Here is a 13,836-nt window from a genome sequence, read left to right as displayed (position 1 = left end):
CCCCCCCCCCTTGGCCCCCCACATTAACTTATCCCCCTTCTCCTCCTCCTCGTCCACAGCTTAGCTGTCGTCATGTGGACGGAAGCAGGCGAGAGAAGAAAGACGATTATAGATGATTTATTGATGCATGTACAGTTAACGCTGCAGACTGCTATTGCTTCTGTTCGCATTGCAAGTATGTATTCATTCATTTCTACAGTGGTTGTCATTCCACCAACACTACACACGTTTTGGTTTGGTTTTATGTCTTATATGAACGACCCTCTTCACCATACCGTTCATAATCATTGATTAAGCTAGCATGAAATTCAGATGTTCTAGTGGATTTTTTACCCTTTTTTTTTTTTCTGGCAAAAGCCAGGAGGTTTTGCGCAAACGCTGACTAGGATTTGGAACTGTTCATAATTCCCTCCAACTTGGCCAAGATGTAAATTTCATGACCAGCACGCATCACAGTAGGGACGGTGTTCTTTTGGAAATGACCATTGTTGCATTTGCACCAAACAGTTCAAACTTGGGTTCGTTGGCACACAACATTGTTTTCCCACATGCATCTGTGATTCGTTGTAAATCAGTTTATTATTTTTAATATGACAAAAAATTATATGAGATGATAGGGGGAAAACTGACCGTAAACTATCATTAAATTGCAAAAAGACAGATTTGACTTGCATGTTTCCCCCGTGCCTGTGTGGGTTTTCTCCGGGCACTCCGGTTTCCTCCCACATCCCCAAAAAAATGCAACACGAATTGGACACTAAATTGGCCCTTGGTCGGATTGTGAGTGCGGTTGTTTGTCTCGATGTGCCCTGCGATTGCCTGGCAAAACCAGTTCATAGTGTACCCCGCCTCCTGCCCGTTGACAGCTGGGATAGGCTACAGCACTCCCGCGACCCTCGTGAGGATAAGCGGGTAAGAAAATGGATGGGTGGACTTCAAGACAGTAACTCCTGCGATATACACTTCAGCCAGCAGGGAGCGGGGATGTTCCTGAATCGCGTTTGTCAAGCACCATTGACCGACAAGGAAGAATAATACAATAGGTGTACAGTACACGCTACAGCAGGGAAGATGTTTTTCATATTTTCACGTTGACAAGTCATACTTGTTCTTCTGTGCTTTAATTAAAAATGTCTCGCTGCAGGAAATGAGACGTTCTGCCGGTGGGACGCAGGACAAGTATGATTTTCGTTCCGAGCGGTAGTAGTAGTAGTAGTGTCCGCGTTGAACTCGGTGGCGTAATGGACGTAAGTTACAGTAGTAGCCCGTTAAGTCGCCACAGCATCAGCTACTAATATAGTAACCCGAAAGCTAGCCTACCATTTATATCGTTGTCTCGTGTATTTCACTTTGCTAAGCACATTGCTATTAAAAATAGTCGACGGCACGGGAGCTAACGCAAACTATTACCCGTTAAAAGAGATGCCGTCTACGTGCCACTCTGTTTTAACATGTATCATACTTAAATAGAAGTGATGTAAACTGTGTGTGCTAAGTTTTGAGGTTAAAGTGAATTATACGAAGGTTGGTGTGTGTTCAAGGCTAGTAAACAAACAAAACAGCTGTTTGTTGTTTGCTAGCAAAATGTGTAGAGAGAAAACCTCCGCATTGTTAATGTTAGAGCAGTTAAATTTAGAAAGTGTTTCTTTATATCTTCGTTGCTAGCCCGTTTCGATATTGTTTTTTTTTACGTCTGGTAGTGCGGGTAAAGTGCTTATTAAGCGCTGCAGACCAGCACACAAAAAAGCCCTCGTTTTGTTAGTTAGCAAAATGTGAAAAGGCTCCCCACAGAGTTAATGCTGTCATATTTCCAAAGCGTGTGCTTAACTCTTAATTAATGCCGTTAAATTGAATTGTTTATTATGGCCAAATGTTGACTGAGCCCGGAGGCGTCCATCTTTATTTTCCGAACAGCCAATCGTATAACTCGTTGATCTGACGTCACTTCAACGCGGAAGTGGTGTAAAATAGACGATTTTGTATTATTTTAAGTCATTGCTCACTTGTGATGGATAGCTTCTTCAAAATGCCTCCCCAAAAGAGTTTGGTTCGGAATAAGCCGAAAAGAACAAACATAATGAGGACCATCGAACTGAAAAAGGAACTTATTGCCAAGTTTGAAAGCGGCACGAGGGTGTCCGACCTGGCAGCTCAGTACAACATGGCCAAGTCCACCATATCCACCATTTTGAAAAAGAAAGAAGCCATCAAAGCTGCCGATGTGGCAAAAGGAGTAAAAACGCTGACAAGCAGGAGACCTTATCGAATGGAAGACGTGGAGAAACTTCTACTTAAGTGGGTCACCGAGAGGCAGGCGAGGGGCGAAAAAGTGTCGGAGCCGATCATTTGCGAGCGCGCCAGGCAGCTGTACAGCGACCTGACTCGCGACAGCCCGGGGGACAGCGCAGACGACTTCAAGGCCAGCAGGGGCTGGTTTGAAAACTTTAAAAAGAGAAGCGGGATCCGTTACGTGGTCCGGAAGAGGGAGACCCTGCGTGCCGATAAAGAAGGTGCCAAGAAGTTTGTGGAGGAGTTCCAGTCGTTTGTGGGGAGCGAAGGCTTTCTTCCCCAGCAAGTGTTCAACTGCGATGAGACGGGACTCTTTTGGAAGAAGATGCCCAAGAGGACGTACATTACACGGGAAGAGAAAAGCCTACCGGGACACAAGCCCATGAAAGACAGGCTGACTCTGCTGCTGTGCGCCAATGCGAGCGGGGATTGCAAAGTCAAGCCTCTGCTGGTGTACCACTCGGAAACCCCGAGAGCCTTCAAAAAGAACAATGTGCAGAAAAACAAGCTCAGCGTCATGTGGAGGTCCAATGCCAAAGCGCTGGTCACCAGGCAGTTCTTTGCCGAGTGGTTCCAGGAGGTGTTTGCTCCTAGCGTGGCGGAATACCTGACGGAGAAGAATCTTCCGCTCAAGGCGCTTCTGGTCCTGGACGCCGCCGTCGCTCAGCCGTCGGGCTTGGGAGAAGATTGGAGCGGCGACCACGACTTCATCGCGGTGAAGTTTTTGCCGCCCAACACCACACCTCTGCTCCAGCCCATGGGCCAGCAGCTCATCTCCAACTTCAAGAAGCTTTACACAAAGGCCCTCTTCCAACGGTGCTTCGAGGTGACCATGGAGACCAACCTGACCTTGAGAGAGTTCTGGAAGGACCACTTCAACATCCTCCACTGCTTGACCGTCCTGGAGAAAGCCTGGGAGCAGGTCACCAAGAGGACGGTGCAGTTGTCCTGGAGGAAGCTGTGGCCAGCCTCTGTGGTGCCCAGGTTCTTTGAAGGATTTGAACCCGACCCCGCTCTGGAGACAGACGTGGTTGACGAGATTGTGTCCCTGGGCAAGTTCATGGGCCTGGAGGTAGACAGCGACGACGTCGAGGAGTTGGTGGAGGAACACACCCTGATGCTCTCCGCCGACCACCTGCAAGACGTCCAGCAACCGGGCCTTCCCGAGGACGCGTCCTCCGAGGAGGAGGAAGACGCCGGCTGGAACGACAACATTCCCACCGCGGAAATCAAGGAGATGCTGGGCTACTGGGCCAAGACCCAGAGTCTGGTGGCCAAGTGGCACCCGAGCGTTGCCGTGGTGAAGAGGAACATCAACTTGTTCGACGGCAACGTGGTGGAGCACTTCCGAGGCATCCTGAAAAGTCGCAAGAGGCAAGCGGCCTTGGACGGCATCTTCACCAAGGAAGAAGCCAGTTGCGCAAGCAGCGGCAGTGAGACGCCTGCCTCCAAGAGGGGAAGGAAGGACCGTGCGACGGACGCTGACTCGGATCAAGCGGACTCTCCTTCCGTGGAGTGACGCCCCTCCTCTCCAATTCCTTCCACTTTATCGTAATCATCATCATGTGTGTCACTTACATGAACGTCACTCATAATAATATCTCTATAACGGAATTTAAAAGCTTTATTTTTAAAGTGGGATCTATCGGAAAGGCCGAGAGCCTCACGGAAGGGGATTGCGTAGCCGTCCGAGGCGTCCACTGCACCCTGGATTTAAGATTCTATCAGAGACCGGGTTATCCAGGCGCCCCGGCGCTCTGGCCAGCGAGAAAGACCGGGAGTCGGTGACCCCTCCCAGACTGCCGTAGAAGGACATCCCAGCCTCGGGATCGAAGTGGTGACTCCTGCGCAGACGGAGCTGGATGCTCCGTCCGTTGACTTTTGCGGGCAGGGATCCGTCTGTAGGACCAGAACAGACTCTTGCAAGTCCAGCAGAGATGACGATTTGGAGCAGTGACCGATGACTTATCTGGAGACCTGGTAATTTTCGTTAATTACTTGATTCGTATTGTGCAGATAAGCAGTTCTAAATATGTTTTATACTGGGTTAAACCTACAAAAATACTTAGCTCTGCAAGTATCGGCGTCATGACAACACAAAAGCTATATTTAATATTAATAGCAGTTACTGGAACATTTTGCCATTTGAAAATGAACATTGCACTTGTAGGAAATGCAAGTACTGAAATGATTTAAATTAAACTGAGTTGCAAATGTGTTCTTTAATAAATAAACACCAATTCATTTTACATGCAAATGTTGTTCAATTTGAAATGAAACGGTGTTGAGATTATTGTAAATTAAAAACTGTGCTCCTCTCGTTTAAAGTTTGCGCCACTAACGTTCTACAGAGTTTCATTATTGACAGTGATTAGGAAATGAAATATAAAAATTCCGTTAAACGTGTTGCTTGTTTTAATTGTAAATACATGAAAACAGTTCCAAAAGAGTGGAATTTCACTTATGTACCGTATTGAAATGTAATTACATTTAAAATATGTTGCAGATAAAAATCAATTAAAATTCATATTCTTCTTCAAGATAACAAACAAATGTGTTGCGCTTAAAACTTGAATACATCTGAACTGTACTTAAAAGTACTGAATTCAAGTAAAAACTATTAATGTGCAGTTTCTGCATTTAATCCAGTGATTCGCTTGTTAACCACTAGAGGGAGCCCGCCTGCCACCCTTTGAGAATCGCTGCTGTCATCGAATTGAAGAGAAAATATTGATTGATTTTCTTTGTCTCTTTCAAGGTTTGAAGAAGTTCCAGAGTGGAGTGGACCCATGGAGAACTTTCCGTGACCTCCGCACACTCGTGTACGTTCACGTGGTCTTTAACATCAAGCACCGTCATCAGAACCAGAATCGGCTTTTTTGGCCAAGTGTAATAATAATAATAATAATAATAAAAGTTTAGGCAGCAGAGATTAAGCGAACGATTCAGAACATAGCAGCATTGTTGGGAGTAATTTTTTAAATGGTTCTCATGATATTCTTGCTGAAATCAGGAAAACGTTTTATGTAAAGTAACAATTTTTTTTCATTTATTTTGGCTGTTTTGCAGGGCAGCTGATCTGGGACCAGCACCGCCTTCGCTACCGCTTTCCAGCTTCTTTTACAGCAATGGACGATAACAATCTTAATTATTAATCATATTAGTCTTAGTCCTGCTTCTAGGAAAGGACATTACTGCGTATCAGGAGCACCGTTCGCTGAAGCTTTTCTACACTTGTGTGATAGTTCAGAATTAAAACATTGACTTGTAGCAATAATAAAAGTTTTTATTTGAAGGCAGGTGGATCATGGGCAAAATCATTTCCATTTCGGCGCGTTGGTTGTGATTTAGGATGCTGCAATCTTGTCCAAATTTGTCACTGGTTGCTGAGCCACCGGAAAGGAAGTAACGTGGTTCCGTTTCCTGCTGATTTGAATGGAAAGCAGGCCACACCTTTTTGCAATTAGTATTTGTCACCCGTTAAAGATGGCTTGTAAAGGTGATATAATGTACAACTAAAAATGCCGACAGTACGATTTTCCAACCACTTTGAAGCCATTCGAATGAGGAGAAATCGCTGTTTAAGTCCAACCAAATGCAGCGTCACCATCGCTCGTGTTCAATGCCCTTGTGTCAAAGCGACACAGAACCCGGATTTAAATTATTTAAATATGTACACGTCGGCAGCGTATTGTCTTTACGTAGCAAGTAAAATGTGCAAATGTCCTTTTGCATTTTAATTCGCCGTACCCGTTCGTTGCATTTGCGCTGCCCCGTGCCGCTTTGGCCGGTGGCATGTGAAGTTGGCACCAATATTGGCGGAGTGATTTCTCAATGACGACGACAACAACGAGATTTGATTAGCCTTATACAGTACATTGAAAGCCACACGGGGGAATGTACCGAGACGTGGAAATTTCACTGTGATCTTCACGCTGTGGTTTCAGCATTGTTAACAATACAAAAGTTAACCTTGATAAAAAAAATAGAGCCCATGTACACATTCTTCACTTGTATTACGTCTCCTCCTCCAACGTATCGCAAGGGGAACGCTTCATAACTGCGTCATGTTCAAACCAATGTGAAAAGAGATCAGGCTACTTTTACTCCCTGTTCGGTAGTTTAGCAACCGGTGCCGAATACTGGATGGACAAGCTTGGATCCGAGCCCCCTGTTGGAAAGGCCTTCACTTCTCTTCAGTTCTCATTGGGTCGATTTTACAATTGAGTGAACAATCATGTTCGCCTGAATTGTTATAAATCTTATAAAACCAAAGGATAGTTTTAACTGAATTTAATGTCATATACTGTATTGTATTGCTGAATTGTCAATTTGCGTTTCCCTCACGTTGAAACTACGGTAAGGACAATTCCGATCGTCCTTGAAGGCGGCGGCAGATGCTGCGAGACTGGGGCGTTCCATTGCCGTGGACGTGAACGCACCACGGAGCGAACCATTCGCGCCTTCTCCGAGCTCGGCGTCGACCTGGTCGGAACCGGGACCGCCTGGTCGTTTTTCGTCCGCCTTTTAGCGGACGCCCTGGCCTGGCGGTAGGCGACGGGTCGCTGGAGGCCGGCCGAGCGGCCCCCGCCGCCGGTGGGCAGCTTCGACGTTTTCCCCTCGACAGCAACAACAACAATGGCAGATTGTGTATGAAATGAAGTAAGCGACATTTTATCTGCTATTTTCACTCACTGTTCCGATTCATCTTTGCGTTCTTCTTGTAGATTTAAAGATCTCGAGTGTTATGAACCACGACATGGACGCAAACGCACCACGCGCCTTGCTCAGGGGAGAAAAACAAAACATCCGTCCAAGATTTTGACTAGTAACTGATGGCTGCATGCTTGAATTGAATGTCCTGGCTAATTAAACATTTTCAACCGTGGGACCTGATGGACTGGACGACGGAATTGCGACAGGAATGAATTGGTAAGGACAATTGTGTACTTCCGATTTTAGGAATTGACTAATCCAGTTTGCAAATTAAGGTTGAAAGTAATTTGGCGCACCGTGTTATGAGCGACTTTGCCAGATTTAAATAATGCCCCCCCCAAAAAAATAGTCACGTGAAGAGGCTTAAAATTAAATTGAATTGAAAAAAATTGAGAAAAATCCATCCTTCTCTGCTCCGTAAAAAATGTAGGCGTGTCCGAGAATGCCCTGAAACCACGCCCCATTCACGCGTGACTCAAATACCACATCTAGAACGTGTAAGCCCTGATCCACCCGCACGCCTCTTGTCAGGTTCTATCCCCCCCTCCTCCCTTATATGCCTTTTTTTGCATGATGTGCGCACACTCATGGCAGACAACGAGGCGCTCTGAAGCTCCAGACGTTGGGTCTTGAAACGGTTTTCACGGTCTAAGGACTCAACCGTGGGTGTGGTAACAACATGAGATGTTGAAACGGTTCACTGAGGGACAGCAAATGTGGAAAACAACACGAACCAAGTCGACACTTTCTCAAATTCTTGTCAAAACTTGACATCGATGGTGCAACGTAATAAAGCCAGGAACATATTAGAAGCGAGAGTTAGAAAATGTTTTTTTTAAGCAGTGCTGATAAGCGCGAAGAAGTCTAAGAAGCTGTGAAGATGAAGAGAAGTTACAGTGGAAGAAGGTAAGAACTTACTCTGAATTTCTGCAGAAAATATACATTTTAAAACGGAATAAAACCAAATGCATCATATGTAATACTTTGACATCATTCCAGTGATATTTTGATCAGGTACCAGGACTTTCCAAGCGTCTCCGTTGAATATCCAAGCAGCAGCTGCTCTGGTCCTCCCCCGAGACTGTTCTTGAAGGACATGTGGCCCCAGAACCGAGGTGCCCGTTCCCGGTCTCCAAACGCAGAACCAGCACAGGAGCGGCTCAGGACAGACGGAGCGAGGGACTCCAGTCAGCGGCGTTTGTGGACACTCGCCGCAGGCGGGGACGAGGACAGACGCCGGCGTCGGACCTTCGGTGGTCCCTCTTCAGAACCAGAGCAGACTTGGAACTTTGGCGGAAATGTCTTCTGCGGACCTGGTGATTGCGACGAATTATTCATATTTTTGCTTTGTAGAAGGAAAATGTTGACTGGCTGTGATAACGCTGCAGGGCGAGCAAACGTCGGGGGGGTCCGAAACAAGGCAGAACTTTCCGTGCTTCAGCCTGGTGAGGAAGAGGACGAGAAGCCGCCGGTGCTGTTCAGTAAGAGGGAGCCTCGCATCTATGCCCCGGGTGGGTCTGGGTCGTCAAATAAAATCTCTCGATATTTTTTTTTTTCTTCAATCAAATCTGATTTCCCTTTATTATTATTTTTTTAAGGCAAATGAAAATCGCATTGTTATTTTTTGTCCTTATCTGGGCTGCTTTTGTTTTGCTGATGGCAAAGAAGCTTTGAAAAACAAAATCCCAAGAAATAAATAGCGCTAACTTCCTCAGATATAACAAATGAATATTTTTGCTAAATTCGCTTTAAAAAAAAAATTAAATTTAAAAAAAATCAATGTAAAACTATTCTAAATTAATCGCTCAAATTGGTTAATCCTATCACAACTTCTTTATATTCTAGATGAGCTTTCTTTCACCTTTCTTTTCAGGACAATATTGTTTTATTTTATATTCCCCCCCACAGGAAGCCAGGAGGAGCGCTGGCAGCTCCAGATCGCCGCCAGAGGCCGAGCGAAGTGCCCCAAATGTAAAAGTGTGAGCAGGAAGACGGTGGAAGGTCTCAAGAAGCACGTGGACAAGTGCAGAACGGTCAGAATCGGCGTTATCATTTTCCCGATTAAAACGGAGCATCGCTCAATCAATAGTCCATAAAAACATGCACACATATTCATTTACGGACTGTAATACCAAAATGTACTGTATATCATTCTTTTAAAGAATTCGTACGTGATCTAGCACCAAAAGTGCACAAGGAATTGAACCTCCTGCCATCTACATCGATGTTCTTGGCTGATGTCTTGCAGCAAGCGTTCACGTGCCAGCACTGCGGGAAGCAGCTCAAGTCTTCCACGGGGATGAAGTATCACGTCATGGCCGACCACGGCGACCGGGTAAGCGTCGAGGTTGTTGTCGTCGTCGTCCGGCGCCGGGAGTCCTTTTCTAAATGTTGCTTCGTCAGCCGTCGGCGGAAGACGCCCAGCAGCTGGACCAGCGCGCTGTCAAAGACAAACTGAGGAAAATCCTGAAGCAGTTGGGCAAGGTCAAGTGCTGCAAAGAGGTAACGCGTGCTGCGTTCGAGGCTGCTGGGAAATAGGATAATCTTAAAATTATATCCGATTTATGATTGAGATCTGTTGTTTTCCTCTTTTGCTTCTACAAAAAAAAAAGATGACATTATTCAAAACAATTTTGCTTATTTTTTTTCCTTCTGGGAGTTGCCTCATTTCTCCAAATACCAAAGCTTTGAAACTTTTACCGGTATGTTTTTTTTTTTTTTTTTAAACTGGACCTGTTAGCCCTGTGCTAGTGTTAGCGCTGTGCTAGCGTGTTGCTGCCTTGTTACTTCCACGTCTCAGTGATTCTTACCGGTATGCTTTTTTTTTAACTGGCCCTTTTATCGCTGCGCTAGGGTTAGCGCCGCGCTAGCGTGTTTCTGCTGTGTTAATGCCACGTCTCAGTGATTTAGGTATGTTTTTTTTTTTGTTTTGTTTTTTTTTTTTGTTTTTTTACCGCCTCTGTTAGTGCTGTCCTACTGTGTAGCTGACGCAGCAGTTTTTTTGGTTTTGTTTTTTTAACTAGTCCTGTTCGTGCTACCGTGTTGTTGCAATGTTAAGCTAAGCTAAGGTATTAAAAGTTTAAAAACTCTTTCTGTGTACCGTTTTTCTTTGTAAATATCTTGTGTTTCAATGTGGGCACTTGCGGCTTTTACACAGGTGCGGCTTATGTATGTATGTACCAAATGGTATTTCCTTTACAAATGTACTGGGTGAGATTTATAATCCGGTGCGCTCTGTAGGCCGGAAATTACGGTACATCTTTTTTTTTTTTTTTTTATAACTTTAATACTGATTAAGTTGTTGCATGTTTTTCAGGGCTGTACGGCGGCGTTCAGCAGCATCATGGGATACATGTACCACATGAAGAAGTGCGGCAAGGACCAGGCGGAGCTGGACAAGATGCTCCTCGCTTGTCCACACTGCGGCAAAGCCTACAAGTCCAAAACCGGCTTGGACTACCACCTCAAGTCCGAGCACGCCCCCGCGGGTCCGGCGTACCGCGACGAGGTGGCGGACGTCCCGAGCCGGGCCGAGGCCGAGAGGTCGTCCGGCGGCAGAGTTCGGCGGGCCTCGGCGCTGCTGGCCAACTTCCACATGGCGGAGATGGCCAAAAAGGAGCCGTCCAAAGACTGGCCCAAAAGGAACTTTCAGTCCGACCTGGTGCCCGACGACAAAAAGGCAAGCGTCCAATCTTGACAATCAAGTGTAGCTATAGAAAGAAATAAAAAAGCTCAAAATCATGCTAAATCGAACCTTCCTTTCGACTGCGCTGCTCAATCCACGAAAACCACGCCCCAAACAGGTGTTTGGGGGGTCTGTTTGGTGCAGGGCCCGGTCCCTCTCGTTAGCAAATACTGGCTGTTGACTGTAATTTGTTGAAAATGAGTCGTCTCGCCCTCAGTTGAAGTACTCGCGACCCGGGCTGCCCGCCTTCAGCCAGGACCTGCTGCGGAAGTGGAAGAACGAAGTGAAGCTGCACAGGAAGGTCCACTGTCCCAACCAGGTCACGCACGCTTTGGTTCTGAAATTGTTTGACATTTTCTGTCTTTATTGCTGAAGTTCTAAAGGTTCTTGTAACGTGGCATGCCAACTTGGTAACTCTGGCACTATGTTTACCGACTTTTCGACCACTTTATGGTGCCCATTGTAAAACATACTTGACGAATACATACGTCGATGGCATTCAACGGTTGGATTCCAGTTGACGAAGCAGTGAATGAGTTCTAAGTGGTCCTGGACCCTGGCCCAGCCTAGCTTCCAAGTCATGGGCTGGTAAACTCTATGTTGAGGCAGGATTATGCAAATTTGATGGAATGTGACATTACAATTGGTCAAAACTGAGAAGGGCATATTTTGTGAAGTAGATCCCGAAATGTTTGTATTGTCATTTGTGTTTCAGGGTTGTGGGTGCACATACACCAGCGTGTCTGGACTCAAGGCTCACCTGGGACTGTGTACCAGGGTGCGTCACCGCCGCCCTAGATCTGAATGTTGCCTTTTCGTTCTGAGAACAAAAGAAAAACTGCGATTCCCCCGCAGGGCGATTTCGAAGCGGGAAAGTACCGATGTCTGATCTGCGGCAAAGAGTTTCACTCGGAGAGCGGCGTGAAATATCACATCAACGCCACGCATTCGCAGGTGACAACGCGCGCACTCTGGGCGCTTTTTACATGGCGGGCGCTGACGCCACGTGACCTCTTCACGTACAATATGTCGAGAACGACCATTAAATCCGAGACTTTTAAATCGACGTACTGACTGATTTGACGGGCGCGTACGCACCCGCGCGCTCATCGCACTCGCAAATCTGCACAGTCGAGCACGAAATATCACGTGCGTAAAGTTTGTTACGAGTAGAAATGCATAGATATTGAAATACGTCGCTTAATTTGTGTAGTCTCGACCGATCATCCCTCACTCTCAGCGGACATGAAAACCGATCCAGCGCCGTGAACCGCAGCCTGGCGTCTTTTTTTTTTTCAACACGGAAGCACACGGTCTCTGCTCGGCCTGCTTCTACTTCCTAGTTTACCTGACAGCGCCCCCCCCCCCCCCCTGCTCTTAAAGGGGTACACTCATAATTACAAACAGAACACCCACCTGCAACTCTATATGTGCGGGCATGACTGACCACACCCGTACATGTTTTCAAATATGACTGACTGTTTTCATATTCATTCGGACGTTCTGTTTCACACGGCTGACATGTTAGCTGGGTGACGTCATCTCTCAGCGTTGCTGCACAACTTCTAAGCAAAGTGACATCCACGTCGTTTATGATTTTGCGCCTCAGGAATGGTTTGTGACCAACAAAAAGGCTTCCGTGAGGTTCCTGAAAAAGCAGCCGAGAGAGACGGACCACTACCACCATCATCATCATCATCGTGACTCCCAGATGCAGCGAGCGCCCCCGCTTCTGTGCACCCCCGTGGCGCGTCCCCCCGGGCCCACGTGGCCGGACGCGACGTCCGAGCAAGCCCCCATTGAGATGGACGACGCCGACAAAATGGCAGAGGGGAACCGAAGGGAGCGCCAGGCGAGACGCGACGGCGGCCTCGAGCAACGCGGCCAGCGCGGACCTGCGGCTCGGTGGGATCGCAGACGGCCGGACGGCTGGGAGTTCCACGCGCGCGCCTCCAAAAGACAAAAACTGCTCTGAAAAGTCCAAAAGAAAAGAGCGCAGGTGAGATTAGCATGAAGGTGAGAGATTGCGATATGCTCAGCAACAAGTGGCGTTGATGTGGGTGATTTCTACCGTCTATTGTGTTCCCTTACCATCAATATTTCCAGTAGAATTTGAAGATGTTATTGCAGCACGTGTGCCTCTTAGACGTGACTTCAGCGCTACCCATAAAACGCTCATCTGACTTGCAACATCAGCTGCAAATTCACGTCACCATCTCTCGACGTGTAAATGTTAATTAACGCTTTACTAAACAAGAGACAGGACAAGCACTTTGACAATAAAGAGAATTTATTCAAATCTTGCATGCAAATGGAAGGCTTAAATACAACCTTTTCTCCATTTTGTGAGACACACTTTGTAGCCGAATAAGCTTTTTGTTTCCCGTGCAAGTGCTCGTGTGATACTTTTTCATCATGGCAGCCAACTTCAAACATGTCATTAAACACTTCAACTTGTAGTCTGTGCTTCTGTTTAATAATTATTATTATCTGATTTGTACTGCACCACTTGAGCAGCACAGTGTCCATCAAGTTACAGCATAAAATCGTGATGCAAATGCTGTTTAATTAGCCATCCATTCTATGTGCCGCTTATCCTCACTAGGCTGCGGGGCATACTGGAGAGCACCTCAGCCGCCTTTGGGCGAGAGAGGCCGGAATTTGGTGTCAGTCGATTGCAGGGCAGAATCACACCGACAGACAGTTTTGAGTCATACTTGAGTCATACATACATACATACATATTTTGAGTCAACTACCGTGCGTATTTTTCGAAATTGGGAGGAAACTGAAGTGCAGTCCCTGGAGAAAACATGCAAACTGCACACTGAAATGACGGAACCCGGACTGAAAAGAAACATAAAAGATTTATTCAGTATCCAATCCAATCTTACTTTATGAGTTAAATATTCTAAAAGAAAGGACAGCGTACTAAAGCAGTACAGCAGTTTACTTTTAAGGTTCAATATTGCACAAGTCGTTCCACGCGTGCACCGAACTGTCTTACTCGTGAGGAAAATGTGTGCCAATATTCGGACTTTAAAATGGATATCAATCATATTGAATAAATGTTCAAGCCGAGGCCCAAAAAGTTCGGAAAGGCCTGACAAAAGTGGAGTTCAGCGAGTTAGCCTTTCAGGTTGGCGC

The 13,836-nt window shown here is 46.4% G+C and overlaps 2 protein-coding genes across 3 annotated transcripts; both read left to right on the top strand.

The window, feature by feature from the left end:
- The first annotated feature begins 132 nt into the window (after positions 1-132).
- Positions 133-7,095, top strand: LOC133496295 (tigger transposable element-derived protein 1-like). The gene is made up of 4 exons (XM_061811688.1): positions 133-4,269; positions 5,048-5,111; positions 5,359-6,951; positions 7,017-7,095. Exon 1 carries the CDS (start codon positions 2,009-2,011, stop codon positions 3,806-3,808), a length of 1,800 nt encoding a protein of 599 aa, XP_061667672.1. The 5' UTR covers positions 133-2,008; the 3' UTR covers positions 3,809-4,269; positions 5,048-5,111; positions 5,359-6,951; positions 7,017-7,095.
- An 822-nt stretch (positions 7,096-7,917) lies between these two features.
- On the top strand, positions 7,918-13,149 carry znf512 (zinc finger protein 512). 2 transcript variants are annotated; one of them, XM_061811689.1, is made up of 10 exons: positions 7,918-8,321; positions 8,394-8,516; positions 8,914-9,038; positions 9,254-9,340; positions 9,409-9,507; positions 10,322-10,684; positions 10,908-11,009; positions 11,406-11,468; positions 11,546-11,644; positions 12,300-13,149. In XM_061811689.1, the coding sequence occupies exons 1-10, from the start codon at positions 8,102-8,104 to the stop codon at positions 12,663-12,665; spliced, it is 1,647 nt and encodes a 548-aa protein (XP_061667673.1). In that variant the 5' UTR covers positions 7,918-8,101; the 3' UTR covers positions 12,666-13,149. The 2 variants fall into 2 exon arrangements, with proteins under 2 accessions (XP_061667673.1, XP_061667674.1); XM_061811690.1 differs by lacking the exons at positions 7,918-8,321; positions 8,394-8,516 and having other exon boundaries at positions 8,913-9,038; positions 9,168-9,340.
- Positions 13,150-13,836: the final 687 nt, after the last annotated feature.

The sequence above is a fragment of the Syngnathoides biaculeatus genome, chromosome 23 (assembly GCF_019802595.1).
Source record: "Syngnathoides biaculeatus isolate LvHL_M chromosome 23, ASM1980259v1, whole genome shotgun sequence".
NCBI lineage: Eukaryota > Metazoa > Chordata > Actinopteri > Syngnathiformes > Syngnathidae > Syngnathoides > Syngnathoides biaculeatus.
Note: the sequence above shows the minus strand (reverse complement) of the source record. Positions and strands in the feature narration are given on the sequence as shown.

What these genes read in the sequence shown, in the direction of transcription:
- znf512 (XM_061811689.1), top strand. Translation starts at nt 8,102, where the DNA reads ATGTGGCCCCAGAACCGAGGTGCCCGTTCCCGGTCTCCAAACGCAGAA. An exon ending in AAATGTCTTCTGCGGACCTG is followed by an intron (nt 8,322 to 8,393) that starts GTGATTGCGACG and finishes ATAACGCTGCAG; the next exon opens with GGCGAGCAAACGTCGGGGGG. An exon ending in TGGCCGACCACGGCGACCGG is followed by an intron (nt 9,341 to 9,408) that starts GTAAGCGTCGAG and finishes TTGCTTCGTCAG; the next exon opens with CCGTCGGCGGAAGACGCCCA.
- LOC133496295 (XM_061811688.1), top strand. Translation starts at nt 2,009, where the DNA reads ATGGATAGCTTCTTCAAAATGCCTCCCCAAAAGAGTTTGGTTCGGAAT.